The 16,413-nt window shown below is 35.8% G+C and overlaps 3 protein-coding genes across 3 annotated transcripts; 1 reads left to right on the forward strand and 2 right to left on the reverse strand.

The window, feature by feature from the left end:
- The first annotated feature begins 2,298 nt into the window (after positions 1-2,298).
- LOC147276612 (uncharacterized) lies at positions 2,299-4,403 on the forward strand. Its single transcript, XM_086254569.1, has 2 exons — positions 2,299-2,431; positions 2,780-4,403. Exon 2 carries the CDS (start codon positions 2,915-2,917, stop codon positions 3,986-3,988), a length of 1,074 nt encoding a protein of 357 aa, XP_086110695.1. The 5' UTR covers positions 2,299-2,431; positions 2,780-2,914; the 3' UTR covers positions 3,989-4,403.
- A 732-nt stretch (positions 4,404-5,135) lies between these two features.
- Positions 5,136-7,883, reverse strand: LOC147276613 (Peroxisomal membrane 22 kDa (Mpv17/PMP22) family protein). The gene is made up of 4 exons (XM_086254517.1): positions 7,252-7,883; positions 6,923-7,151; positions 6,094-6,218; positions 5,136-5,846 (listed from the first exon to the last, which is right to left on the reverse strand). The coding sequence occupies exons 1-4, from the start codon at positions 7,765-7,767 to the stop codon at positions 5,754-5,756; spliced, it is 963 nt and encodes a 320-aa protein (XP_086110643.1). The 5' UTR covers positions 7,768-7,883; the 3' UTR covers positions 5,136-5,753.
- Positions 7,884-9,495: 1,612 nt separating this feature from the next.
- On the reverse strand, positions 9,496-11,989 carry LOC147276614 (leucine-rich repeat protein 2-like). Its single transcript, XM_086253154.1, has 7 exons — positions 11,767-11,989; positions 11,460-11,592; positions 11,298-11,369; positions 10,802-10,945; positions 10,623-10,694; positions 10,469-10,540; positions 9,496-9,750 (listed from the first exon to the last, which is right to left on the reverse strand). Exons 1-7 carry the CDS (start codon positions 11,843-11,845, stop codon positions 9,684-9,686), a joined length of 639 nt encoding a protein of 212 aa, XP_086109280.1. The 5' UTR covers positions 11,846-11,989; the 3' UTR covers positions 9,496-9,683.
- Positions 11,990-16,413: the final 4,424 nt, after the last annotated feature.

The raw sequence follows: 16,413 nt of genomic DNA on the forward strand, positions 1-16,413 counted from the left end.
GACATAATTGTATGTGCAGTCCTTGACATAATCAAATGTCTAGGCATGTCAGTGGGAACTAAGTTCTGACTGCGGTTCTTCAAAAGGCGTCTTTTTGATTGAGGGGTTCTTTCAATTTTCTCTTAGTGAGGAAATGCATATCTGAATGCAGTTGCAAGCCAGCTGTAATCTTTAACAGGTGAGATTTTGACTACTTTCAAGCGTATTAGTTGCTCAAAGTAAGCTGCAACATCACTTTGAGCTAAGTACTCTTTGCCTTATATGATATAAAACATGTGTGTGTGTGTGTGTGTGTTGCTTCAAAACCCTGCTTGCTATTAGATGTGAAGCAGCTATTAGAAAGATAATGTTTTCATCAATGGTACATTTAGAGTTGACTAGTTGTAGTAAAAAAAAATTCATCAAGCCCTTCTGCTTTAAACTTCTTTAGTTAGAAACTAACAAATCACTAGCGAATTACCAGGTTATTACCATCTGATCTGGACCATAAGACTAGAAAAATTACATAAGCACGAGAGAAATCTTTCAGACTTTTGCATAAGAAAAAATCTGAGAGTCTAGTGCATTTCTATAAGCGCACATAAAAGAAGTGTACAAAAAACCTGAAAATAAATGAATGTTCAGCCTATTCAATGTTAAGTTCCTGTGCTTGGCTTGAAGTGTGGTCTATTCAATGCCTTTGTTGTTCCGTGATGCTTATATTGATGATATATCGCTATTGGTCTTACTTATCAAAAAAGAAAGACAGAAAAATATTATATGTATAAGCTCAATGGGACTTTTCCCTTCTTGGGAATGAATATCTGCAATATTTGACAATTCACCTGATCTCAGAAATATTTGCTGTCTACGTGTTTATTTATTGAAGATCCTTCTTGATAACAAGCTGGGGAAAGAGCCTGTTGTTTGAATGCTGTATTTATTCAAGTTAGTTGTTGACAACAATGTGCGGTAGTATTTGGTATTCCACTTCTGTATAGGAACTCAACTGTAGTCAGTGGCCATTTAAATCAAGAATAGTGATTGGGGATCAATTCAGATTTGAAGAAAGCCACATTGATTGTGAAGTCCGGAGTTTGTGGTGCTTCCTACATGGACCTCATGGTAGCACCAGACAGTCCGGTTGGCATCTGGAGAAGGAAAGAGAAGGTGGGTAGGTTGGTTCTGCTCAGCTATACAATTTCGATTTGGTTAACTAGTTTTGAAGAAATTTTCTCAATGTCTGAGATATCATTGTTGGTGATTTTCTTGTAACTAATATTTTTCTGGGTTTCTTATTTGGACATCTACTAATAATTCTCTCATATGTTCTGCCTTCTGTCTCCTGTTTTTCCACACTAATTAGTTTTAATCTTACAATTCTGAAAGCAAATCTGCTGGCAAAAACCTTACAAGTTCAACCTGGTTAAGTGGAGGAATCTCCCTTAATAGGGTTTTGCGTTCGAATCCTAATATGTACTTAAACCTCAGTTTAAATTGTTTGAGGATCTTGAGGTGGGTGTCATGCAGGTCCAGTTGTATCAGTAATTAGAAACTCGCCAAAAGAACAAAGCCGAAGATGCCTTTGGTTATACACTTGTCAACCTGTTTTGGAAAACTTGGCCATTTTAATATACAACCAAGTTTTAAGATTCTGCTGGCATTTGTTTCTGAGAAAATAGATTGTAAGTGTTACTCCAGTGTGTCTTCATCAACATCAACCCACAGATTTACAAAGCCCTCAAAAGTTAGTCCATAGTATGCTAGCATCAGTCCTTCGTGCACACAAAAACCACAACAACTAACAGTTGTTTGATTGCTTTGCGCAATACAATGCTATAACAATCAAACAATAGTTTACCCTCCTTCACAGACGTTGTAACAATCAATCAATAATTTACTGTCGTTCGCAAACTTTAAAGATAGTACCAGAAAGGCATGAGCTAAAGATGATTACCAAGTAATTTAATCCATAATAGTGTCTGAAAAAAAGAGCGAGACTGAAAAATAATATCAACCCATTTTGGGCCGACTCTTTTATAAAGTACATATATTTTATTTCTGATAGTGGGAGTTTTTCTGTTTACTACAGGAGGGAAAAGATAGAAAAACATAAGACAGTTAAAAAAAAAGGGCGCAAACAAACGGGTCCTAAACAAGCCTCACATCTCAATCCTCAAAACTCACAAAATCGCACGTGTTTTTTTCACATAAGAAGGTTCGAAAAGCACACAAACCGCCTACTTCTTAATCCTTGTTTGGTTTTTTGGTCTGTCCTTACTAGAACAGAAATAGGCTCAATAGCTTCCAAATAAAACAGAAAAAACACATCAATCATTCAATCAATCACGAAATAACAATTGGGGTCACAAGTAAAAAAAAGGTAAAAAAAAACACACACACACACAAACAAACTCGAGAGCTAATCCAACATCGGCCTCCTTCCTGTCCGGTGCGTATCTCTCTCTCTACCTTCGTTCTTTGGTCAATTCGCTTTTTGGGTTTCTATTTCTTGCCAAATTCTCAATTGGGTTTCTGTCACTTCTGTAAATTGTTGCTGAAATCTATCAAATTTGTTAAATTTTTGCTTCTGCTACACTTTCATGTCAATTTCTGAATTTCACAAAGAAATAGTAATCTTTATGTATTTGTGAACTCTTGTTATAGTCGATGTTTAGTTCGAAACAATGTCTATCTTTGTAGCTGTAGTGATTTGAGCAAGAATTGTAGATGGGTCTTGTTCATTTTGATTCAGAAATTCGGAATTTTGTTTTCTGATGCCATTTTGGTAAACACGCAGGTGAAAACATTGTCTAAAACTTAGGGTTTTAAGTTTCCGATTGAAGATCTTGTATTTTGTCATCTGGGTTTTGCTGGAGAATTCATCTCAATGAGGATCTGGTTTTTCTGATTTATAGGAAGTGGATTGGAAAAGATGTTGCCCAATCAAAGCTATTCTCGTATCGACAGTTTGGAGCTGAAAGCTCTGATTTTGCAAAAGATTGGACAACAGAGAGCAGAGAAATACTTTGATCTGCTAAGAAGGTTGTTTAGTTTGAAGATTACTAAGTGTGAATTCGACAAGTTTTGCAGTCGAACAATTGGGAGGGAAAATGTCCATCTTCATAACCGACTTATTAGATCAATTATCAAGAATGCACGCCTTGCAAAAGTTCCACCCTTGACAGGTATTAGGAAGGCAGGAAGTACCCTTTGTGTTCAAGTTGCAACTGGCCATCAGAGGAATTGTGTTCAATCGCATTATGCAGATGCATTTCCTCCTTCCCCTCGCAAGGCCAGGTCTCCAGTTAAGCGAGACCATAAGTTTAGGGACTGCCCAAGTCCTTTGGGGCCAAATGGGCAGCCCCAAAATATTGCATGTGAGGAATTGATTTCCAGAGCACAAGAGCAGCATAGTGCTAGTGAATTGCTTTCTCTTGGCAGCAGGCCTCCCATTGAAGTTGCCTCTGTAGAAGATGGAGAAGAGGTTGAACAAGATGCAGGAAGCCCAGCTATTCAGAGTAGAAGCCCAGTTACAGCTCCTTTTGGTATATCCATGAATTTGGGTGGATCACGTAAAGCTCTACCTAATGTATCAGTATCTAGTACTTACCACCCTGAGACCTGTCAAAACAGTGGTGAGCTACCTGATACAAGGTCATTAAGAAGTCGTTTGGAGCGGAAGTTGGAGATGGAGGGTATAAGGGTTTCTGTAGACTGTGTTAACCTCTTGAATAATGGATTAGATGCTTATCTGAAGAGATTGATTGAACCTTGTATTGGGTTAGCTGGGATAAGGCATGGAAATGAGCACCTAAAACAACTAAATGGTTTGTACATACATGGTTTGAATGGGATGTTGCACGGACGACATACGCAAAGAGAAACAAAATCTACTTGTGCAACCATGTTAGATTTTTCTGCAGCATTGGAGTTAAACCCCCAAATACTCGGTGAAGATTGGACCACACAGCTTGAGAAGATTGTCTTGCGTGCTTCCGAAGAATGAAAAAAACCTTTTACACACATTCAGCAGTTGATGAGATCATGAGACATGAAATTACACCCTCAGTTATTCATAGTTCAGTGTTTTGGATCAATTCTTTAACTTTACATGGTGTTTTAGTCCCTGCCTGTTTGTTTCAAAGCATTGCCATGGGGAATATGTTGTAGATTCTATGGGAAGTTTTGGATAAATTTTATTAGGTTGCATTTAGATGTAGGCTATATAATTGTTGTTGAGGGGGTATGTTAACACGAAAATATGTAAACTTTTTGATAGAAGGTATCACTTCTGTTTGAAGATTTTGACCCTATTCTAAAATTAATTTTTGTTTGAGTTCCCTTTTTCCTTATTGCCAAGTTGTATTTATTCACATTATGGAACTTTTTCCTTAAGAATGAATATCTGCCTTATATGACAATTGACCTAATCTCCAAATACCTGTTGTCTATTTGTGTGTTTTTTTATGTATTTATGTAAAGAGCCTTCTTGACAACAAGCTAGTGAAGAGTCTATAGGCACTCAACTAGTCAACTGTAGTCAATAGCAATCAGTTCTGATCTGAAGAAACCCTTGCTTGTGAAATCCGAAGTTTGTGGTTTTTCTAACATGGACCTCACCAGGGCATATGTGGCACCTAGAAGTCCAGCTGGCATCTGGAGAAGGAGAGAAAAGATGGGTCATGGTTGGGTTGGTCTGCCAAGTTTTGAAGAAATTTTCTCAAATGACTGCAATATTAGTCTTTCCCTATTGTTTTTGGTGTTTCACATGTATTTGTTGTAACTGATAATTTTTTTGGGAGCATTATTTTGGGAATCCTCTAATACTTCTCTTACATGTTGTCTTGGTTTATTAGCAGTAACTCTTGGAATCAATGACATTCTGATAACAAGTTTGGGTGACTTATAGCATAGTTACTTTTGTACTTTGATTCCAGATTAGAATTATGTATCAACAGTATTTAAGCTCCCTTTTCACCCATCTAATTTCATCAACTCTCATCTTGGAACCAAATCTGCTAACAATATTGGAAAAATGAACAAATACACAAATATAGCTTGCTGATGCTTGCATTCAGGGTAAAATTGCTTGAGAAGCTTATACTTGTCAAGCGCAAGAGCTATATGAGGACCTTGAGGCTTGAGGTGGGTGTCATGCAGCTCCAGGTGTACCAATATTTATAAACTCACCAAAGAACAAACCTGAAGATGCCTTTGGTTATATACTTGGCAACCTGTTCTAAATAACTTGAATTGCTTGCCCTTGATCTTTGTTGTGTAGAATTAATTATCAGTGAACCCAGTAGAAAGACAGTCCCTTCCAGGACTGGAGAAAACAACTTTAACATACAACCAAAATTTGAAATTCTGAAGGCATTTGTTTCCGAGAAAATAGATTGTACCTGATACTTCCAGTGTGTCTTTAACAACATCAACCCATTACTTTACAGAACCCTCAAAAGTTGATCCAAGGACATAATACATAATGTGTATGAATGTTTTACAAGTATCATAAAAAAAAAAAATTGAGCTAAATATGAACACCAATGAATTTAATTCATAAATAGTGTTTCTCAATGTAATTCATAGTTAGGGTGTGATCAATGGCTTCCGCTTCAACCATGGTTGGCTGTGGATGTCACATTAGCATTTCTACCAACTGCAAAGGCATCTGGAGGGTTTAAATGCACCATGAGCAACTTCCTAGCAGGGTCGTGGAGACAAATCTAGATCTTGAACATGAGGTAAAAGAATTGGCATCTACAGTCAAATCAGCTAGCAGTTGTGCTACCTGCTTTCTCAAGGCCAGCCATGTACGTAATATAAATGGTCCACAGGTATGAAAATCCATTGCTCACTAATGGCTGTCCACATGAAAACATCAAAAAGAAAGTTCACAAGTTAATTGCCAGATTGTGTCAAATATGTAGGATGGACATTTGACCAGGGGAATTGATCAAATCAGAAATCATCCACACTCTTATACCAAGTTTTAGGTGACAGTTGACAGGTTTCATAGCATGAATAACTCAGAAGCCCAAACCCTTTGAAATTTCAAGGGGTGCCCAAATCCAAAAACAATTGAGAAAAACCAAAAATAATTCCACATACCTGTAAATGGACAGGAATGAATCTGAATGTGATGAAATCACACAGTGGCCAGTACATAACACCACTTAACAAAGTAGGGAACAAGTCTCGCTTTAAACGGGCAACAATTTCTGTACCGGTTTCACCTGAGCTTGGCAATCATGGAAACTGCTTAGACTATATGAACTTGAAATTAAACACATTGTATGGTACAAAACATCTTTATGCAGACTCAACTCAGCTCTCTCTGTTAAAAAAACCGAAAATTTTCTTAATTGGCGGTAAAGGTTTTGCTTGAAGAATGAATTGACACAGAGACATAATTTTCTACCATTATTCAAAATATGCAACAAAGGCTTGCCTACAAACAGAAAACATCTCCCAAAAGTTAAACACATAGGTCAAGATTAAAACTCAGTACAACCAGACTTACTTTATATATTTATTTAATGTTTTTCAACATCCTATGATCAACTCTCTGTCAAGTTGATATTCTTTTTGGATTTCAAAAATGACAATGGGTAATATTCACACATAAAAATGGGAAAGCCAATTTCCAAGACCTTCACAAAATAAAATTTAGCACAATTTTATTCACAGCCATAGAAAAACCAGTCTAGTTGCCTGCTTAATTCAATCCTTGCAGCTTTAAAATGTGCATAGTGATATAACATCTTTGTTGAACAATCATAACTACATTATTATGTACTATATACGTGATTACTCTGTGAAAAAATGCAGCATCAGTTCATATAAATTTTTGGAAAATAAAAATATAAAGTTAAACAAAAATTGAGGTAAAGCACATATAATCCAAATAGTTCATAAAGGAACATGCTTTATGCATTACCTTGTAGACAAGCATTCAAGGAGAAGAAAACAACAGTCATGGTAGGTCCATATAGCAACTGCCCCATAGCCATTTTCTTCAATGTAGAGAAGATGTCACGCTTGGGCAACACTTTCGACACGAAATTGAACCAAAAATGCAGCGAAGGCCCCAAAACCAACATCCCATATCCGGCCATGCGCGATGTCCTTACAAGATCATAAGATTCTGAAGATGATTTTGCTAATGTCTGATGAACATTCATATGAAAGTTGAAACAATGAAAACCCAGCAAGACCCAATTGACAAAATGCCCAAAAGTGACGATTTAATTACAGGGTTTTACCCACCTGGGAAGACAAATCGGCTGCGGAGTATATGAGCGCGGAAGTGACGCTTTTGGTGAGAACGGGCCGGGCCTGGATCATACCCAGGTACCAGCCCACGAACCCGGACTTAGAGGAAAACGATGACGTGGCGGCGGTGGAGGCGGAGGGCTTGGAGGAGTAGAAGGCAGAGGAGAAGAGAGAGGGAGAGAGGTCGTAGTCTTTGGCTTTGCGGAAGACATGGGGGAAGCGGAGGTAGGCCTTGGAGTGTTGGGTTTGGAGAAGGGTCGTCGGAGCTCCGATCGGGTCGGTGAGGGAGTGCTTGTGTAAGAGGCGGGTGAGGTTCGTGTGGTTTCTTCTGAGAGCGGCCGTCATGGTTTGGTTTGGTTGTTGTTGGTAGGGAGGCTTGGGTTTGGTCTCTGAGTGAGAGAAACTCTGTCGTGGGGTTTTGGAGAGAAAGGGGTTTATGAAAGGGAGATACGAGACATGAGAGGGAAACGTGTGCGGATTTTTATATAGAGAGTTGGGCTTTTTGGTCATTTGGCGGCAAGCTTGGGGTGTTGTTTTAAAATGTGGAAATGAAGTGGGTTTTGGTTGTGTTTTCTCGAGTTTGGAAATGAAGTTTGTACTCGCTTCCTCAACAAAATCAAAATGATTTTTTTCTTTTTTCTTTTTTTCATTTTTGAAAATGTAGATTAAATAGTGATTTTTTGTTTAGGTTAAATGGATGTCAAAAGCCTTAAACCAAAACAATTAACTATTCACATAACAACACTTGAACAAGCTCAAAATGTCATCAAGACAATTTGAAACTCAATTTTATGAGCAAGCACTCAATATGTGGCCGAACATTCAACGTCTTTGAAACTCAGTGAAACTATTGGACAGTTTCAATTCTAAAATTCATAAAAATGATATTTATACAAATGTATTTTGTCTTTTTGCTACATATACATGTGAAATGCATAAACCAACATAAAATATAAAAGTACAATCATTCGAAATTACATTCACTCTATTTTTTGTTTGGCAGTTTCAATTGGTGCAATAAAAATAAGACTCACTAAGCACTTGGAAAAGGAGTCAAGCGCTTGGCCCTGTAAAACACACCGCTCATTTTTATAACGTGGGCTAGTTTAACATGCTACACAAATGAGTGGAGATTTTGAACACTAAACACAAGTAGATTATTTTATCACGACAAACTTCAAAGTGAACTAGTTAATCATTTAATGTAATTAGTTTTAGGCCAAAAATCATGTACAAAACCCATATTTATTTTGCAACCGACCAATCAATCTACTAATACACAAGTTGATTGGTAGTGTTTTTGTATATTATTTTGACAGCCTCAATCTTAAAATGTGGCTTCAGATTTAGGCTTTAGTTGTTCGCTTTTTAGGGACTTAATTTTAATCTTTTTAGGCAGCTGCAAGCGAGTGTGTGATTTTGTCACGGCGGAGCGAGTAGGAAGTTTAGAAACTGAAGTACTGAACTAAGAAGAGAGCGTCTCATTACATGCCGACGTTTTTGAGTCCCAAATTTAATTGGAGCAGTTTCCAGGAAGTCAGGTGTGCCACCGCTTTTTCGAAACGTGTTTCCCAGTGCCAACCTCTTCTTGCCACGTGTGTGGCAATTTTACACGTTGCCTTTGCGTTGGCAGTGATGTCCTTGGTCCTTGGACTGTTGGACATATATGCCTAGTTTTCACTTGACTATACTTTTCTATATTTTTGAATTTCTTCCAAAATGGCGTCTGCTTTCTATTGGTTCTGCAACTGTATTCAATATTCATGCATCTGGCCAAAAAATTTGGGTACTCAAATATCCAAATTTCCTTTTTATAATAAATTTTGAAATAATAAAATTTGAATGTTTTCATACTTGTAAGAGTTTGAATCTAAAACATCTGATCACCTAAGCTGCAACCATCCCCAATGTTTACTGCATAGTGGCTTTGAAGCTTACAAGTCATTTTGAACAATAATGGTAAAGGAAAAGAATTGTTAAAACTAATTGACTTTTCACTTTGCATGCCACCAAAGAAAGACAACTGAGTTCCAACTATTTCATCTTCCTAAACCTTATGCTCCCACAGTGGGCTTTTGCTCTAATGCAATATACCTTCTAAGCTCACCTTATTTCCCAGAGTGTAGAGCTCTAATAAAATTACAACTTTGGTCTTTAATCATGGTCTTACTCTACATTAGCTGTGTCCACAGAAATATACCGTGGCTTAATGCAACAGGTTACTGCACAAAGATAATATTTAAGGTTCCAATCTCATAATCATTTTATTTTCGCTTGCTAGTGTAACTTAACTTGCTTTCATATCCACACATTAACAGTGTGCTATTGTCAGATAATATAATTAGAGATACAATCCTGCTCCTTTATCATGTCATACAATGTTACTGTCTTTAATTTAAAGGATGATCCACGAATTCCAGCCTTGTTCAGCAGCCAAAGTCGTAGGGAACCAGTCCTTGCAGCTCCGGCCCACTGAGTTTGTTGTTCTCAAAACTGAAACAGAAGCAGGAGGCAAATGCATTAGATTTACAATGAGATTATAGAGCATTACACTTGGAGACCTATTTGCAAAAGACTCTGGAGCCTGGACGAGCCTGGACCGTCGAATATGATCATCATATGCATTGCTTCCCATGAATTCTCTAATGATTTTAAATGAGTAATTTTAAGTGTGAAAACGAAATGAATTAATTTTTGAAAAGGAATCCTAAATAAGTCTGGGATTTAGCTTATTAGTATCCAATACTCCAGACTACAGAGTGACTTCACTATCTGAAACTTAAAACTATCCATTAGCTATATAATCATATAATGATGACAGTTTTTGTGTGCCATAAACAATAACCAGATCTCATTCACTATCTGGTCTCATGTTGGACCTGTATCAGCATGGCCATGGCTATAAAGCTTTGGTTTTTTCAGAGACCATTTGAAATCCATGATAATTTTTTGACACACAACACATTTTCAATGCCCATGTTATCTAGGAATGCTGAAATAATAGCCTCTGCTGATGGCAAATGGTTAAAACCATCATATCAAACCGCTGGGAAACTCAAAACTCATTTATAAACTTTTTGTCTCTTCAGGCAATGATTGGTTTCAGTAAGTTATAGGAGAAATGGAAACAACAAGCAATAAGTCACTTCATTTATGTTTCTGGGGGCATATAATTGAGAAGATCAAAAAAGGCGACCGATAGAAGTGGTACCTTTCCACTGGGAAAGTTCCAAATGGGCCATCGACCGGAATTGTTCCACATAGATCATTGTTGGAAACATCACTGCCACATTAAAATCTCATAAGAATGCTAATAAAACAATAAAAACAAAACAGATAATTTCAGAATGAGAAGTAAAACTTACAAAACTTTGAGGTTAGAGAGGGTGGTGAGTTCCCTTGGAATAGATCCAATTAGTTTGTTGTTGTTTAACCGCCTGCATCATCATCAATTTAATCATACCCAATTATCCAATGCAAATTAGCTGCAATCGTGAATTGTGAATGTCGAAATATTCTGGGTAATCAGTCCAAAAGTACTTACAGAAATCTGAGTGACTTCAATTTGGAGAAAGATTTTGGGATTTTTCCTTCAAATCTGTTGCCATACAAATCCATGCTAACAAGGTTTTTCAATTTCCCCAACTCCTTTGGGATTTTACCTCCAATGTCATTTCTATAAAGCTCCCTGAAATTCATCCAAAGAATTTCACTCAATCACTTATTCATAGAATTATTTCAATACCAAGTTCTACAACTAATCTGTCATGACCCATGAAGGTTAAGATTCTTAAGAACATGTAGGAGTAGATTAAAATCAAAATTTGATGAAATTTTCTTTTTCAACTTGATATGGGACCTGGAAAATAATGTTCGGTCATGTGGGTCAAATTCCACAATTACTTAGGTCTAATTGAGCTTACATTTCTAAAGTTCAAGACAGTATAAAGTATAAACATGAAATCTTTTTCTTTCCTTGCTTTTCTAAGCAATCAAACAAAGCATAAGAGCAAAACCTAGTATAAGGAAAATGAGCTTACAAGTATTGTAGGTGCTTCAGCTGCCCAAGCTCTGGCCCCAAAGTCCCAGAAATGTTAGAGTTGCCCAAATCCCTGAAATTGAAGACCAGAAAGTTAATCAAACCCAAAAAGAATCCCAAAAAGCATTTGAATTTCTCAACAAAACTAAAGAGAGAATCTTACAAACGGATCACATGGTTATCGGAGTCACAGGTAACGTGGAACCAGGTGCAGGGATTGACCAGAGTTGGGTCCCAGCTCTGCAGCACATTGGTGGCATCATTGAGTCTGCTTCTCAAAGCATGCAAAGCATTTCCTGAAAGCAAAAATCAGAAAGAAAGAAAAAAGAAAATCAAAATTACAAAACTTTAAACCCAACCCACAAAAAGAAATTGGAAGCTGATACTTTTTTCTTATTGGGTTTCTCAGCAACCAAACAGAAACCCAGTGGAAAATCAAAGGGAAAAACTGAAACCCAAAAGATTTGTACCTTCAGAGTTTGTAGAGAAGGCAGGAGAAAGAAAGAAGAGGAAGCTGAGGAAGAAGGATAGTATGGAGAGAGGAGCCATTAGAGAGAAAAAAAAGAAGAAAGCAAAGGAAATGAGATAAGTTTGAGAAGTAAAACAAAAACAAAGAAAACAAAGTAAAGAAGGGAAGGAAGTGGTTCAAAGTGTTGAAGGGGCAAAGTCAGTGAGTCAAGTCAAACATCATTTGTGGTGGTGTGCTGAAGGAATAGTAATATAATAGTGTTGAAGACTTTGGAGCCTTTTAGGGGTTTCACTTTCATCAGAGTCTTTCAGAGTGTGCACGGCAATTGGAAGCAAGTGGGAAACTCATGCAATGGGCATGGCTGACCTGTGACTCTGTGAGTCTTGTGAATCTGAAGAACTATGGAGCCTTTGGTTCCTTGCCGCGTTAGAGTGGGGTCCACTTGATGGGAATCAAGGAAATTGGTGAGGACCCAGTGTAGCCAGCTGGGTGTGACTATTGGGAAACAGTGAAACACCAAACAGTACACTGAAGACCTTGGGGTACAGTGTAAGTAGTTGGGCTGAGTTTTGATTCTTTTGAACTAGTTTTTGGCTTTTGCCAATTATGTCCTGCCATGTTAGGCACGCATGAGTGCATGACTGACCCATTTATGCTGGGCCCCCATCATGTTCACTGTTCATATTCTTTTTCATGTCAAAGTTCCACAAACTTTATTGGCTTAATTATAAAATGCACCCACCAACTATAGGTGGTATTTCATATCGATTTATAAACAAAAAAATGTTTTAAATTTATCTACTAATTAATAGAAAGCTACAAAATAGAACATTCATTATGAATTTCGTTAAAAAAGATAGTTAAATGCCACTTTGGATAACGATAATGTGAATTTTTTGAATGATGTGGATACTAAATTTTCTCTATATAGATTAATAATGTCATACTGATTAAAAAAAGAACTAACAAAACTTTTAAACCTTCTAAAAATAAAATTAAATATGATATTATTAATCCATGTGATTTAAATTTGGTGTCCACATTATTTAAAAAATCCACGTTAGTATTTTCTACACTGACATTTAATGTCTCTATTAACGAAATTTGTAACGGATGTACTATTTTGTAAATTTTTATTAATTAGTGTATTAATCTGAAATATTTTTATGTTCATGGACCAATCTGAAATACCTCCTATAGTTGGTAAGTGCATTTGTAATTGAGCCAATTTTATTCTATGTAACGCTCACATGTGATCTTCACATCATGATGAATATGCATGTAAAACTCACTTTTGTATTGTAAGACTCTAAGATTCACATGCATATTGTGAGAGATATTTTATGTAACTATCATATACAAAAATCCCTTCAAGTCTGAATGATAAAGGGTGTTGTTTTTCAGTTTTCGATTTCTTACCATACATAAATTCATTAGAAAATTAACCTTTTTAGGAATAAAAATTAGAAAACTAACATATTTAGACCATGTCATAGTCAGGATGAGGTTGAAAGAAAAATAAGAGATCTAAATCCATACTTTGACCTCATCTTAATCCTTTGAAAATGCGAGTTAATTTTCTAATGACCCTCGAGTTATGTTATGAAATAACCCTTCCATCTTTTTTGTACCTGGAGCTGCCACCATTCCCTTTAAATCCTTTTGTCCATTTTAAAGAGTGGAACAGATTCTTTTATCCTTGAAGCCTTGATAATTCAAGGGTCACGAACTTGGGATACATGGACTAAGAATGGCTCAAAAGGTCTTTAGAGAGCACGTGGTTTTTGATGACTAGAGTCCTCACAGAAACGAATGGAATGTGGCCTATCGCTTGGATATGTAGACTGGAGGGGAAATTTGCCGATTTATTTGTTGGATGATGTCTGATGGATGATCTGGGATTGCGAAAAAGTTCTATAACACAATTCTATATATTTTATATTTATCTTTCTCATCTCATCATGTAACAAAATGAGAGTACAGGACCATCCCATGAGAGTTTTTCTCGGATTGCTTAAAGCAGAAGACTTTTTTTTTTTCCTTGGAACAATCATTACCAACAAATTTGTCTGACCATGGGGAAGGTGGGTGGAAATATTAGGGTTTGCCTTTGGCCAATAGGAAAATTAGGTTGTTCCGGTCTTGGCCCTACATGCAAAGACTGGCCTGGTGCAAATGCAATTGGTGCATGCAGTCATGACTCATGATGATGATGATGTCCCATTAACTTACCAGTACAGTAGTTCAGACTTCAGAGCAACTATGACCAAGACAAATAAGATCTGGCCAAATCATATCCCTTTAATCAGAGTACATTATGGTTTATGAGATTCAAGCAGAATGACCATCAATTCATAATTCATATACATATATCTAAAAGAGTTCTATGGCTTATGCCTAGCAATTTAACAAAAAATCACTTAAAACATTCAAAATGCACCACTAAATAATTTTCTAGTCTTTTTTTTTTTTTTTTTTTCTGGCATGCTGAAGGCTGGAATAGGCAGCTTCATACTAAGAAGGTCATAACAGAGTAGCAAGATACATGAGATACAATCTACAGCCAATCCCACTCTGCAAGTTTTGCAGTTTTAAGGATCATTTTTTAAGATATGGGAAACAAGAATAAACATCAGCCTTAGGGTGCCTTGCTTCAGCATGTTCCCGACACTTCACCTCTGATGTGGTACATATAAATGTCTGCATGCACACCTTGCACTGCATTCGGTACCCATTACCAACCAAGATGAATCGACGATGGAACCAGAGATATATAACAACACCGGTGACAATTATAACAAAGAGCAAACCAAGTCACAACCTTTGTGAATGGATTTAAAAAATTATCTCTAATGCACTAACACCATGAAGGTAAGAATAAGTGAAGCAAGCACAAAATGACAGCCATAGCTTCTCAAAACTTATCGTGATCAAAGAATGGAATCACACCAAACAACAGACCAAGAATAAGAGCTCAAGAGAATGCAAGATGAAAGATTAAAATGCATAAATTCTGTTTTCTCTTCAATTATTGTGTGGTTCTTGTAGTAAAGTGTTTTGTGTCAAGAATTATCTTTGTAGGAGTCATACTTGTCCAAAAACAAGTCTCATAACGCCCATAGAGATCACTGGTCCAAAGCAGAGAAATATATTAAATGTACATGTGAAGGTTCCAATTCATTTGAGGTAACTTATAAACAACAAATAAGCAAATAAACAAAGCATCTCCTAAGATTGATCATATTAACAATTAATGTATGAAACTCATTGGCATGGAAAATCCAAATACAAAATATGCACAGGAAAATGATAAATAATGTCATTCCAAAAAGTATTAAAGCATAAAAATATGCATATGACATGACTCAATTCTATCTGAATAAATTCTTTGTAGAAATTTCACTGCAAGTTAGTTTCTTCCCATGATTGGGTACGGATACGTATAATAGCAATTGTTGATCAGCAAGGCCTACTGCTAGGAGGAGCTGAAATCAAAGTAGAGTCATTGGATTAAATAGAAAAGCAAAAACAATTAGACAGGCTAAACATACAATCAAACTTATTATATATTGAAGAAAGGTTTTAGTTCAAAAGACAGCATCCTGTCAGATACAATAACTATCAAACTTATTATATATTGTGACATGTTACAATTTTGAGTACCAAAAGCAACCAAATTTGGTGGTAGGCATTTTTTTTTTTAACTGGATTAAAAAAAAACCCTTTAATTTTTAGATTTGGAGTTGTAATTAATATTGATCAATTGATGCTTGAAAATTTACATAAATTTTAATGTAAAAAACAGTATCAAAGTGCTGTGAATACAAAAAACAGTATAAAAGTATTTGGTAAATGTTAATGTAAAAGTACTGTGACTATATATAATTACTAAAATGGATATGATGCTGAAAATGTCTTTTACTTATTTATTTGGTAAAAATAAAATGTTTTTTTTACTTTTTTTTGAAATTTTTGACTACAAATTTTTATTAGCATTCATTTTTATAAGAACAACATTTAAATAAGTATGCCTATTATTTTTTAGGTATATTATAATTTTAATCGTACAAATAAAATATCATAATTAATTACCACAATATAAACTATAACTAACAATGAATATATTTTTTAATTTAAAATAAACAAATAAAAATTATAGAAATCAATGAGGGTATTATGGGTAAAATAAAATATTCATTATTGCTGTGATTCACTGCAGCTTTCAAAAGCACATAGAAACCTGTTTTATGTTTTTGTTGTGGGGAAAAACAGTTTTTAATTTTTTTTACCAAACACCAAAATTGTTGTAAGTGATTGAGAATTATCATCTACAGTAGCTCTTGGATCCTCCACCGCAATCCCAAACGGAGCCTAACACAAAAAAACATATTTGACATTATTGAGTATTTAGAGTCTTAGACCATGGATGAAGTGCAAAACATTGAGATATTTTTATTTTTTTAGGATAGGAGGATTCGAACTTGAGACCAGTTTATTTGGTTAGTTAAGTATATTTTACTTCAGTTGGAGCATATTATTTAAATTAAATAAACATAATTTTTCTATATAAATAATATAGAATTGGACTTGAAAATTGAAATTATGCCCTTTTTTTAGGTTAAAAAATTGGGAGCCGAGTAGCCGAGTA

The sequence above is a fragment of the Dryas octopetala genome, chromosome 8 (genome assembly GCF_963921425.1).
Source record: "Dryas octopetala chromosome 8, drDryOcto1.1, whole genome shotgun sequence".
Classification (NCBI taxonomy): domain Eukaryota; kingdom Viridiplantae; phylum Streptophyta; class Magnoliopsida; order Rosales; family Rosaceae; genus Dryas; species Dryas octopetala.